The sequence below is a fragment of the Haliotis asinina genome, chromosome 9 (assembly GCF_037392515.1).
Source record: "Haliotis asinina isolate JCU_RB_2024 chromosome 9, JCU_Hal_asi_v2, whole genome shotgun sequence".
Lineage (NCBI taxonomy): Eukaryota > Metazoa > Mollusca > Gastropoda > Lepetellida > Haliotidae > Haliotis > Haliotis asinina.
The window spans coordinates 2,680,098-2,693,794 of NC_090288.1; the positions used below are offsets into that span (position 1 = coordinate 2,680,098).

General features: G+C 44.5%; 1 protein-coding gene across 1 annotated transcript; it reads right to left on the reverse strand.

Moving 5' to 3' along the window:
- Positions 1–1,429: 1,429 nt before the first annotated feature.
- Positions 1,430–13,225, reverse strand: LOC137297066 (large ribosomal subunit protein eL20-like). The gene is made up of 5 exons (XM_067829034.1): positions 13,173–13,225; positions 11,180–11,359; positions 8,944–9,073; positions 8,113–8,222; positions 1,430–1,572 (listed from the first exon to the last, which is right to left on the reverse strand). The coding sequence occupies exons 1-5, from the start codon at positions 13,188–13,190 to the stop codon at positions 1,477–1,479; spliced, it is 534 nt and encodes a 177-aa protein (XP_067685135.1). The 5' UTR covers positions 13,191–13,225; the 3' UTR covers positions 1,430–1,476.
- Positions 13,226–13,697: the final 472 nt, after the last annotated feature.

The window sequence follows — 13,697 nt, forward strand, 5'->3', positions numbered from 1 at the left end:
GAGCTTCACACTTTGTACCCTGTTCAAAGCCTGTGTGACAAGCAAAGTGCTATAACCACTGGGCTAGTCCCTGGGGACACTATGTTGCAATCAAAGTGATCATATCTCTCATACTTTAACATAGGCTTATGATGTCATTGCAAGTTCTCATGGGATTGAGACCCATGACCAAGCAAGGAAGCAAGCCACTCCTTTTTCAGAGAAACAAAGAGTGTTTATGAACCAAGGTGTGTTTACTGACAAACATTTTCTTGTTGAAATTCTAACTGGTAATGTCTTATAATATAGATGAGTTAGGATGGTTAAACTCCACTTCTAACCATATCACAGCAAGGGATATGGAGTCACACCTTAAACCAAAGGGACTCAAACCCAGGCCTTTGGCATCATAAGACTTACCCACTGCCCTTAAGATAGACGAGGTTGGATATAGATGATGCCAACCCTAGCCATCTCAGTGATATCACAAGCTCTTATACACAGGTCCAAAATGCTAAGTCTGAAGAGGAACCTGGGCAACACGACCATGCTTGTGTCTTTCCAATAATGGATTGGGCACATTTAACCATGAGAAATTCCACAGCTATTGCACTTATTTACTGATGAAAACAAGTATGAGAATGGTGCAATATTGACAAGGTCCATGCACATCACTAAAGTTTGAATGAAACCATCAAAGCAGCCAAAGAAAAGTATACTATGTCAGTCCACTGGTTTCCGCAGTTGTCAGGGCTGTCTTTTTCCGAATTAACTTTCTTTGAATGATAAATGTTCAAATCATGTTGGATTGAACATCAAAGATATGATGCGAATTCACCAAAGAGGCATTAACAACATAGATGACAGGATTTGTATCCTTATCCTGTAATATTTCATATTCTGTCTGTAAGAATCTTGAACATTTGTTCCTAAGCTTCAAATAGAAAAAAGACACTATAGAGGCATGTGAAAAGGTTGGATGCATAGCAGATTCTGCTATTTATAGCCCATCTGGAAATGCTCTATTGATTCTTGAACAGTTCCTTATTAATTCCAGGCAAATATTTTCAGCATTAATTTGTAATGAAATAAAAGGGAATGTGAATGAATCTACTGTAACATGAGCCTCCTACTGGGATACATAACTGCAGTTCTGTAGCATTACACCACTTTGAACCTGTGAAGGTCCAGGTTAGAATATTGGTCTTCAGGTATTGGCCCTGTTGTAAGAGGAAACTAATGGGATCAGCTGGTCAGGCTTGCTGACTTGGTTGACATGTCATCGGTTCTCAATTGCACTGACGAATGCTCATGCTGTTCATGACTGGAAACTCGAATAATTACTAACTGCCACCATTTAGCTGGAAGGTTGCTCAGTGCAGCATAAAACTAAACTCACTCACTCACTCACTCATAACTACGATAATTGTTTGAAAAGATGAAAACAGACTTGTTTCCCCTTGTTATTTATTTGCTGCTGTACACAATATGGACCACCTAGTTGAAAGAGGTGGTTGGTCTTCGTGTGGTGAACCTGGGAGCATGCAGCTTCCTGTCCACACGGTGGGGCAGTGGGAAGATGATCTTGCTGTTCTGTAAAAAACAATGTGTAACATGCAATGATATATGAAAATACATATTTTGCCTAACTTATCATTTGGAAATTACAAACACATAAGAATTCATATTCCAATCAGGGTCACCACCTAGAAAGTTTCAAAAGTGAATAATGCCATTTTATATTAATCTGCATCTGGAAGTTCATAGTGTCACACCCAGTCGTAACTCGTCAGTGTATCATAGGCTTTCTAACACTGTAGTGCTTTATGCTCTGTGATGCTTTAGCAGCATCCTACAATACCCTGTGAACAGTAGTCTGCTAGAGACAATCTATTGAGGGATTATGTGAACAGTGCATGCAAACAAAATCACAAAGCTTGACCACCAAGTTAAATTTCCACTAACCAACACTGTTGGCTATGTACCAATTTCAACATAGAATCACAAAATTTATTAAAATCTAAATATTTTAGATATTTAAATACTTACCTTACCATAGGTCTTATGCATATTACCTCAAGCTTCGCTAGAAGAGATCAGACAGTCGTTGATTCGCCATTCCCTAGATGGCTACCTCATGTAATCTACGAATGTAGTCACGGAAGTGACGTGATCTCCCCACTCGCGCAAGCGCGAACAATCCAAAAATCACTTTTACTGGCAACAGGAAGGTCCGAAGAGTCCAGAGTGGGGAGGAGCATCCAGCGTTGGGAGGGAGTCACCGCCCTATGGTAAGGTAAGTATTTAAATATCTAAAATATTTAGATTTTAATAAATTTTTAACTTACCTTACCATAGGTCTTATGCATATGGCTTCGACAGATGGATGGTGGTGTGGACTCCAGAGGACCATCCTTCAGCAACCAGTGCACATGCATTAGGAGAACCTGGGAGACCCATGTCAACAGTCACAGGACAAACCTGGAAGCAGGACAAAGAGTAACCCTAGGGAACTCCAAAGAAAAAACCGACGCACCCTGAAGGTGAGGTTAATCTTAAGACCAACGGTAAGAAACAGTGTTATTACCTAAAGGGCGGCCGGCCGGGTAAGTTGCTGGGCAACCACCAACGGACTGTAGTCCCTCCATGTCCTCAACTGCCAAGTCCCCCAGGTAGTGGGAAGCGAAGACAGTAGACCACTTCCAAAAGCAGCCTTCCATAGTTCGTGGCACTGTGCAATTACTATGGAGGGCCAAGGTAGATGCCAACGCTCTGATCTCGTGTGGGTTGTTCGCCACCGGATGAGGTAGATGCTTGGCATCAAAAACCGTCAGGATCGTAGATCGAAGCCATAAGTCGACTGTGTTCCTGTTCACCTCCCCTTGCAGGTAGTCGAAAGTGGGATGAACATTCTTTTACGGGAACGTCTCTTAGAAGCCAACTTCCGGATGTAACATCTGAGGGCTCGAACGAGACACAGTCGCACCTCCTCTAAGGCATGTTGTCCCAAGACTGAAGATGCAGGAGGAATGGAGAACAGCCTGTCTGGCTGTCCAGGAAGCTGATTCTTGGCCACAAAATCCCATAGGAGACCCAAGGAGGCTTGTCCATGCCTTGACTGCTCAAAGCGAACATGTGTGACGTCCAGGGCATGAATTTCACTAACTCTAGCCGCAGTAGCCAACGCTAGAAGGAAGACCGTCTTTTAGACGAAATACATGAAGGAGGCTTCCTCTCATACGGCTCATACGGAGGTCCTCTAAGATGTTGTAGGACGATGTTGAGGTCCCAAGCTGGAGGATGAAGCTTAACTTTCTGGTCCTCCAATTTGAAAGGCTTGAGTAGCGCAATAAGCTGTGGTATCTTGGAAATCTGTTTATCCGCTTTAATCGCCAAGAAGGAGTTCAAAGCCGACAGATAAGTCCCCAAAGTACTGCCTCTAAGATGCTTGCAGTTATGCAGGAACAGGAGGAAGTTCGCTAAAAACTGTGGAGAAGCTGTCATAGGATCTTGCGGTCTTGAACACAAAAACTCTCCAATGAGCGTCACTTGTCGTCATATAAGGACCTAGCGGACATACGATGCACACAAGCTAGGACGCTTGCCACTCACTAGCCCTTAACTCTCAATGCCTTCTGCAGATGACCCAACCGTGAAGATGAAATCTCAGCGGGTCCAGATGAAGCTGCCGACTGTGCGGATGTCAAAGCAGACGTAACTAATCTGGAAGCTGGTACGACTCTCTGCTGGTGAGAAGACGCAGGTCGGGGAAGCATGGCCTGGCTGGCCACCAAGGCGCGACCAAAGGCAGTCGCAGGTTCTGAGTCTGCTTGACCTTGGTCACCACTTCTGTGAGAAGGGCTGATGGTGGAAATGAGTAAGCGTCCAGACCTTCCCACGACAGGGACATCACATCAATCGTCCACGCCTGCAGGTCCACTGAGTGGAAATCCTGTGCTCCAGGGCGATTAACTTCGCCACTTGAGATGAGTACCCCTTGGCCCTCAAGACTTCACAGATGGTCCAGGCACAAAGATGAAATTGCGGCGGATCCAGGTGCAGTGTCCGATTGTGAGGATGGTACAGCAATTGGTCCCACTCTAGAAGCTGATTATTTGAAAGTGTTTCGACACACAATATTCTCTGTTGGTGATATACGTAGGGGGCGAGATAAGGCGTCTGCCATGAAGATGCAGGCTCCTGGTATGAGAGATACTTTTATTTGGAGGATCTGACTCGACCACGTCGAAGGGTAGAAACGACAAGAAGTGTAGTAGAGGTCGAGGCCTCCTTGACCCTTGATTACCTAGAAGGCTACCATAGAGTTGTCCGTAAGGATCATCAGTAGCTTGTCTCTCGGTGCTGTCAACCAATGATAGACATGCATCACCGCTTTCATCTTCAACTGGGTGATGTGAAGAGATAGATCTCCACTCTTCCAGAATCCTGCTGCAACCTCCTTGACTAGATAGGCACTCCTCCTTGACTAGATAGGCACTCAATCCTTGGAGAGACGTGTCTACCTAAAGATGGTTGTTGAATGACGGCTCAAATGTGTAAGTTCCTACGCAAACATTGACCAGCGCGTCTACCACGGGTGTGGTGTCGAGACGTCCAATGTCGTAAACCTGTCTTGAAATCATGATCCCTGTCATAGACGTAATAGTGGACGTCTACGTCTGATCATATCCTGAGGTGAAGTGAGCAAATCGAGTAGACATTATCACTGACACAGTGACAACGGGCAGAGTACAGCTTGTGTATAACATCGCCTTGAACTTTGACTCCCGAACCTGGGACGGCGATGTGATGAATTAAATCCCGCGGAGTTAGATCCTCAAGTCATCCAAGCTGACTTAACAGCCTGATAATGAAGTCCATCTCTCTCAAGAAAAGCTTGTATGCCGTGAAGAATGCGTCATTATTTGACTTCAGAACGACCACGCTGTTTATTATGAATGTGTTGACATTTCAATGAAGTCTATTTAAAGCTGGCTGTCTGTCCGATCAGAAACTGCCATACATCGCTGCATGCCTCCTGACAGGCAGCGTTCAGACTAATGTTAGAGGATCTCTATGCCGACTAGAGGCATCCAATGCTGCTGTAGACTGCTAGTCTAGAGTGTAAACGACATCTTCCCATCGTAAAATGACTGTAAGTCACTGCAGACAACTTGCTAACACTAGAATAAAACAACACATTCTGCGCAGGGCGTTGTCCCTCGATGAACAATCAGATAGTAGATGTAACGACCCTGGGATCCTTTGCAGGGCGTTGTCTCTCGGGGACCAATCAAAATGTAGACGTGACGTCACCGGTGTAGCACATAACTGATCATCATGAAATCTTGTAAACGGTGTTTCCTTGCTAGCCTGTAGGCTTGACCGTAACCATGCTGTTTGGCGAGCACGTGTGTAAATGAGTAAAGCGTGCGAAAACTGTTCCGCCGCTTGAAACTGAAGTAGACAATAGCTTTCCAGGTAGATGTGTTGGCAATTTTTCCCCGAGGATAAATGCCGTCCTCTCTTGTAATCACGAGGTGTAGTTAGACGTGGCACTTAGTTGTTGTCTCGAAGAATCTTCGTGACCAAATGAGTAAAGCAAGTGAAAGAAAACTTTCTCCGCTTGAGGCTTATGTAGACAAACTGTAACGTAAGGATCTTCGAGGATGCGACCAGTCCCTCCAAAGGACACCCAGTCTCCCGCCTACCGGCATAGGAATACCTGGTAAGGTGATTGATCCTCGAGGCGTTGTCTTCAGACCAGTCCATCGCCGCCGCCGATGTAGCTGACGCCAGCGCAGAAAACGGCTTAAACATTTGCTTGAGTTCAGTCTTCAATGCCACCCGCTTAGAATCCTGCACTCTGTAAGAGTGCTGCGAGGAGCCCAATAACTGCTACAGAGATTCACCCAGGACAGCCACGCTGTTCGCGAAAACCAGGCTGTGTATCTTGTAATCTGACTTCCTGGACTTACACGCTTGAAATTCGGATTAGATGACAATTTCGCAAAGACCGCATTTAACAACAGCGGGATGAGTAGCTCCGGCGATAAATGAATTGCTGCAAGGTTGCTGGAATCAACCGAAGGCGAAGGGCAGTCCACTCGAAGACAACTGATAAGGGTAGTTAAGTGCCATCACCGTCGCCGTCGTCTCCTGCCTCCTCGTCGAAGTCCGGGCAAAAAAATCTGTTCCTCCCGGTCCTCCCAGGACACGGGATTCGAATCACGCCACAGTGTAGAAGACGAAGTCGATGCATGAGCAGCAGATTCCTTGGACGGGATTCAAGGTGGTTCCGGCTACCGCAAACGCCGAGATCTGGAGGAGCACCGAGGTGATATGGACTGGGATTGCAAGCAACGTCTTCACCTGGTAGTAAAGCGAGAGTCCTCATTCAAAAGGGCGACGCGGGGACCGTGAGCTTGACCGAGAGCGCCGACAAAGACTACTGTGGAGGGTACAGGATCACCAACTCCCAGGGAACCTGGAGCGTGATCTGCGCCGAGATCGCCCTTCATCCAACTGTCGTGCAAAACCTCTTCCCTGGACAACGTATGCAACACCCTGGGTGTACGGTAAGGCGCAGGCGCTGGCGCTGGCACAGGGTCCGGCGTCGGCATAGGCGCTGGTGTCGGGATAAGCGCTGACGTCCGGATAGGCACTGGCGTAAGCACAGGCGATGGTGTAGACATAAACGCTGGTGACGGGATAAGCGCTGACGTCAGGATAGGCGCTGGCGCAGGCATAGGTGCTGGAGTAAGTACAGGCGATGGTGTAGACATAAACGCTGGTGTCGGGATAGGCGCTGACGTAGGCATAGGCGCTGGCGCAGGCATAGGTGCTGGCGGAAGCACAGGCGATGGTGTAGACATAAACGCTGGTGTCGGGATAGGCGCTGACGTAGGTATAGGCACTGGCGTAAGCACAGGCGCTGGTGTCGGCATAGGTGCTGGTGTCGGGATAGACGCTGGCATCGCAGCAGCACCGGGCGTCAGCAGGGAGCGCAGGAACCTCTGGACTTCCGGATGAGACAAGGCATCTGGATGAAAACAGATCCACGATGTAATCCAGGCGAGGTGGTTCCGGGGCATACAGCATACAGGCGTCACGGACGAACGCCCCATCCCAGGCGTCGGCACAGTCGCTGAAGGCGGTTGTAAGTCCCAACGACCACGCTTGAGACGACATCCTTCTCTACTGCTGTGCAAAAAGCTTCTTCTTAGCCGCAATAAAGTCTTGAAATCCGCCACCAATAACGACTCGCAGTACTGGCAGCGTCCGTCAAAAGAGCAGGCTAGAGACGCACAATCCGGGCACCAAGGGTGAGGAACTTTCGCTGATTTCTGCCCCTAGCTGATAGTGTAAAACTGGCGAGACATACACAGTTAACTGTAACAAAACAAGACATAACAATGCGTGGAAACCAACGCTAGGAGGTAGAAGAAAAACACCCCTACACCAGAAATGCAGCACCAACGCACCCCCACTATAAAGTAGGCACGCCCGTAAGCTCGTGACAGCGAAGGGCAAACAACCAGAAAGGCTACCTGCATACATCGCAACGTGGCACGAAAAAACGTATAAATGCAGTGAAACATGGGCAAAAATACTAATCGACATGGAAACCACATGGAGGAAGAAAAACCAGCAAGATATAATACCCCCACGGACGCCATGCCTCACTCACACACGACGCGGGCGAACCCACCCCGAAGTGAGAGAAAAAAACAAAACAACACGAGGTAGCAAAGTAAGTGCAGTTAAATGATTACTTACCTTAACACGCACACCTAAGGGATACAAACCATACCTACCCGTGAGGAACAACTTTATTGAACCACAAAGTAGGTAAACTAAGCGAACCAAAAAAACGTCCGAACAGACGAACGCTAGAAGTAAAAGTGATTTTTGGATTGTTCGCGCTTGCGCGAGTGGGGAGATCACGTCACTTCCGTGACTACATTCGTAGATTACATGAGGTAGCCATCTAGGGAATGGCGAATCAACGACTGTCTGATCTCTTCTAGCGAAGCTTGAGGTAATATGCATAAGACCTATGGTAAGGTAAGTTAAAAATTGAGCTAAATATTGTGTTAGTAGATTCAAGTCTGTAGCCCTAGCAATACCTACATGGAACTGCTGGATGTTCGCCCTCCTGCATTTGTTAGCAGGGATGATCTCAACACGGATGATCTGAATGGACGACGCCCTTGCTCTGTGACGGGCACCCATGTCACAGTCTGAAACAGGAAGTGTTTACGTGAGACCCATACTTCAACCAGATTAGCAAAACTAGTAAGGTTTGGGAATAACATTTATGTCCAGTTGTCAATGCTTCACCTCACAGATGAAAAACATTACTGAAGAGCAATTCCCAACATCTAGTTCAAGAGGGGAGCACATGAAATATTGAGGCTATGGTGGGTGAGCACTGTCATGACAGTCTCTCAAAACAGTGGGGAGGTATGAGGTATTCAGTAGTTCTACCTTGCTAAATCACTGCAATACATGTTTTAGCAGAGTTGCTGTGAGTGAGCCAGTGAGTGAAGACGGCTTTTAGCAATATCACGGCAGGGGACGTCAGACATGGGCTTCACATATTGTACCCATGTGAGGAATCGAAACCAGGTCTTCAGCGTGACAAGTGAATGCTTTAGCCACTAAACTACCCCCGTCCCTCACAGTTACAGTAATCAACATAGGGCGCAAGTCCACTCCTCAATATTCCAGATATGGAGCAAGAGTCTGTAAATAACCGAGTCTTGACCAGATAATCCAATGATCAACACCATGAGATCAACATTTTAACAGCGATCAACACGGTGACTGTAATCAATGTTGTTACTGCAATTCGCATGGTTAGAGTGTGCCATGTGGTTTCTGTGTGCCACTTGGTTACTATGATATGCATGGTTATTGTAAGCCACTCAAACATTGTGTGCTTCTCTAACAGGTACTTACAACACTGTGTAACAGCCTTCGCTGCGGTGAGATCCCGGTACTCCCTGTACATGTTGTGGGTGCCACTACGGGATGTGTATCGCAGCCAGATGCCAAAGTTCTTGATGGTGGTTGGTTTCTTCTCGAACACCTGACAAAGAAGACTTAGCTTGAGAAGTCAACTAAATGTACCAGTAACCCCCTGCTTCACGCTTAACTCGCGGTGGTGGATAATAATATAACAAGAAGACACAGTCATCGATCTACCCCACATTACCTCCAATTTCAGTCTAAGTCACACTTGTTGCCATGAAAATGCAAAACACATTTCATTAATGAATGAGTTTAGTTTTACGCCGCACTCAACAATATTCCAGTCATGGCAGCATTCTGTAAATAATCGAGTCTGGACCAGACAATCCAGTGATCAACAACACGAGCATCGATCTGCGCAATTGGGAACTGATGACGTGTCAACCAAGTCAGCGAACCTGACCACCCAATCCCGTTAGTCACCTCTTACGACAAATTTTATTAAGAATACCTAAACTACCAAAAGGCACTAACACACCACCAGATCTACCTATGTGCCAAGTTTGGTGAAGAAATACTATATGGTTTCAAAGTTCTGCTCCGGAAAAGATAAATGTGCACGGACGGACAGATGCATGAACTGGGTGGTTCAATACCCCCGGGAAAACGTCTTGCGGGGGATAATAATAATGCATTTATGGTGCACCTAATATCCACCATAGAGATGCTCAGTGGCGCAGTGACAGTACTGGGGAAGGAAATAGTTCACATAGCTTTTACATAAAGGCAGCAGTGAACAGACGAGTCTTGAGCAGACATTTGAAAGTTTCTTTTGAGGATGTGTTCCTAATTCCCTTTGGAAGAGAGTTCCTCTCCTCAGGGCTGGCAAAAGAGAAAGCTCGATCAGTAGGTTTGGAGATTGGTGATGGGCGAGGAGAGGGTCAGAGGAGGATAGGAGACTATGGTGAGGTACATACATGGAGACAAGTCAGGAAAGTTATCACTGTAGAGACAGTCATGAGTCAGAATGACTATTTTGAAGGAAATTCTAGCCATGATGGGGAGCCAGTGTAAAGACTGAAGTACTGGTGTGATACGGTCATGTTGAGGAGTGAGGATGATACATCTGACAGCGGAATTTTGGATTGTTTGTAGTTTCTGAACTGATTTAGTGGGGAGGTTGGCATACGGTGCATTACAGTAGTCGAGTTTAGAAGTGACAAGACAATGCATCAGAAGTTAACACAACACAGAAATGTGCATATATTATGCACACCTGTACAGAACTTTCACAGAAAAATAAAAAGAAATAACATGCTAGAAATGTGAGCAGCTCTACTTGTTCTACCTCTCCAGATGTGAAGAGGCTGAGGGACCAAGTGCTGTCTATCTAGCCTCATCTCCACATCCAGACAACAGTAGTGAATGTTTAGAGTCATAGAGACAAGGCACCTTACTGTTAAGTGAGAAAATTCAATTAAGAACTGTATCAGCATGGCCACAAATACTGTAGTGTCTGACTGTGGCATCTCTCAACTTACTTGTTCAAACATTCGGATGTGGCCACAAGAGCTGATTAAAGACATATCAGTATCACTGATATTATTCGAAACTAACTATCAAGATGAAGTGAAGTTTACTTTTACGCAATACATAAAGCTATGTGCATATGCCTGGCTGCATCTAAATTATCTGCTTCTGCTTGTGTTTTTGTTTGTAACCTTGCAAAACGTGTTGCCTCTCATCAGTGATATGAAATATGTTCAGTTCTCTCAGACTTTCTGCCACTTTTTTCTCATTTACTTCTGATATTTATTGATCATGAACTAATGTTTAGTTAACAATTATCGATTCAAATGATCCATATACACAGCCAACACTATTTGTACTGTATCTCATTGCTCAGGGAATGCCTTTTATAAATGTAACTGTACCAGTTTTCAATACAACTAAACCTGAAGAATCAGGAAGCTCCATAAATTTATTATACTGCTGTCTTGAGTAATATTCATTTAAAATATATTCCCAAGGAAAACTAGGAATATTTTAAAGCTTAAGCAAACACATGGGAGAGGCCTTGTTACATGTAGTCTCATTGTAAGAGCAAATACTTTATCATAAAATGGTCAACATCATGCAAAGGAAGTGACATTGTTGTGGGATGTTAGGAATCATACCCAGGCTTTGGTCCTACCAAGTCGCAAACTGCAGACTGAAGACATACCTCAGAACACTGGATGATCTCTCCATTAGCCTTCTTCAGAGACTTGAGGAAACTGACAAAGTACCAGAATCGGGACTTGGCTGTAGCTGCATCTGGAGCAAATATTCTCATCTTGTAGATTGCTGGGGTTCGGTTCTTGGGGTTGGGGATTCCCCTCCCCATCACCTTGAATTCTCTGAGCTGTCAAAGAAAAATGTCAAATTAGTATTTCAATTATATCTTAGAATTTCACCTGAAAGGGAGCATAAGTCTGAAGCTGTGATGTAATGCAATTTCACCACTGATTTACCTTACAATTTATCCCAAGACTTAACCCAAACATTAATCAATATTTGACTTGAGTATACATGATGTGAAATATATCGCAAAACTGAGCTCCATTTCTTTAAATTACAAGGGCTATGACATTTATGACTTTTGGTTTGTTTTCTTGCTTTAATACTAAAATATTACAAATCTGCTAACACACACAAAACAATCATGCCGTTCAGTGTTTGAGAGACTAATTTGAAAAATTCACCACCACTGCTCTATTTCGACAATTTATGTCACACCCAAGATTCACTTCCAAAACAATAGGGTTTAGTTAGGGAAGGCGACTGGTTGCATTTGTTTTAGCACTGAAATATTAATTCCATATGGAACCTGTCCCCCATGGAATTCGAGTTAGTGCTGTTGGTGCATAATAGTACCAGACTTAAGTACATCCACATTAAGGCATCCACATTTCATATATTTAATGAATGTCTTCAATATCACAGGGTGTGTTCCTTCATGGGAAGAAAAAGGAGAGCGAACAAGAGAGGGAAAAAGTAACCCCTCAAACATCTGAAGAAATAATATCACCACCAATGAAACTCACATGTTGGGACACTACTTTCAGAGGCCGAACATTTTAAGCTAGATCTTACACTAGGACACAATTAGTGTTGGAAACATACACCTCAAATTCACATTCTTAACAGCCCGTCATAATGCTCAGATGTTACCAGTTCCTTTGAATGAATGGAAGGGCTTGCACACAGTTCATAGGACGCAGCACCAGCCAGCACTACAAAGCAATTATCTCCACCGCTACGATCCTTAAGGTTAGAGCTTGCAGTTAGGGTAAGGCACCCTTTACAATCCTTAGGGTTAGAGTTAGGGGTTTGGGCTATGCACCCTTTATGATCCTTAGGGTAAGGGTTTGGGGCTAGGGTCTGGTACCCTTCTCAATCTTTAGGGAGAACTAATTATTCTGAGAAAGTGCACCCGTAAAGCGCAGTACCTCCCCATGGAAGTTTCATGAATAAAGCTTTCTTTCAAGAACATAATACTACATAAATATACATATGCAAGACTGTTGACAAAAAAATATTTGACTAAGTCTTGATCTGACTGTTACCATCAGTTTTCTTTCAATTTTAGCGTTATACTGACTACCATTAGCTGAGCTTACTAGACAAAACAGAAAATTACTGTAGGTTTCAGACTGGTGATTTAAGTCACAGACTCAAAATAATGGTTTACCTTATAGACATAACCACAGACAGACATGATCTGTTGCACCCAAGATTCACTTCCAAAACAATAGGTTTAAGTTAGGGAAGGCGACTGGTTGCATTGGCTTTTGCACTGAAATATTAATCCCACATGGAACCTGTCCACTTGGAATTCGAGTTAGTGCTCAACATTAATTTTCACGCTACTTAGATTTTGGCATATGAATATACTAGATCCGAATTAATATCATTAACACACATTTAACAAGGAAGTGATAGTTTCCCTGCCGGAATACGGTAAAGACCAGCACGTGTGGAGAGGCCGTCCGCCATTAATATACCCAACTCACTTTCCACCGACGTCAAATTCAGTTTATTTCCAATTCTTGGTATAACACACTCTTGTGTCTATATTACGCATGCACATAAATATATTACAACCTTTGTGGTCACGTTCAATGTTTTATTTTGAACATAATAAGTTCGTTTTAAAGCAAAAATTAGGCACGCACCTCACCACGAGCCTTCATGTTTGCTACCACGAGGAAAAGGATTGGTCACGTGACCCAACGGAATTAATTACAGACTATATGGTGATTAAGATGTGCTAAAAACTAAAATTTTTACTTTTTATTTTGTGCTCTTGAATATAAATACAAATATTTTGTGATTAATAATAAGTCTCGTAATTATGAGACTTTGTCCAGGTTATTTAAAAAGTACAACAAGATAGTTTAACGAACTAGGTTTTGTGCCACACCCACTGGTTACAACACCCACCCACCCCCACCCACCCCCACCCACCCCACCCCCCCCACACACACACAACCCACACACACCCCACCCCACCCCTACACACACACACACACCAAAAAAAAACATACGATAAAGAAACTAATGACAATCTTAGCATCATGGTCGATTTATGGGACAGTGGGACAGAACACTGTTCTGTTCCTACGACTATATCTTGCCTCTTAACAGTTATACGACAAAACTAGGAATACGTACTTGACATACCCGCATGTAGACAATAT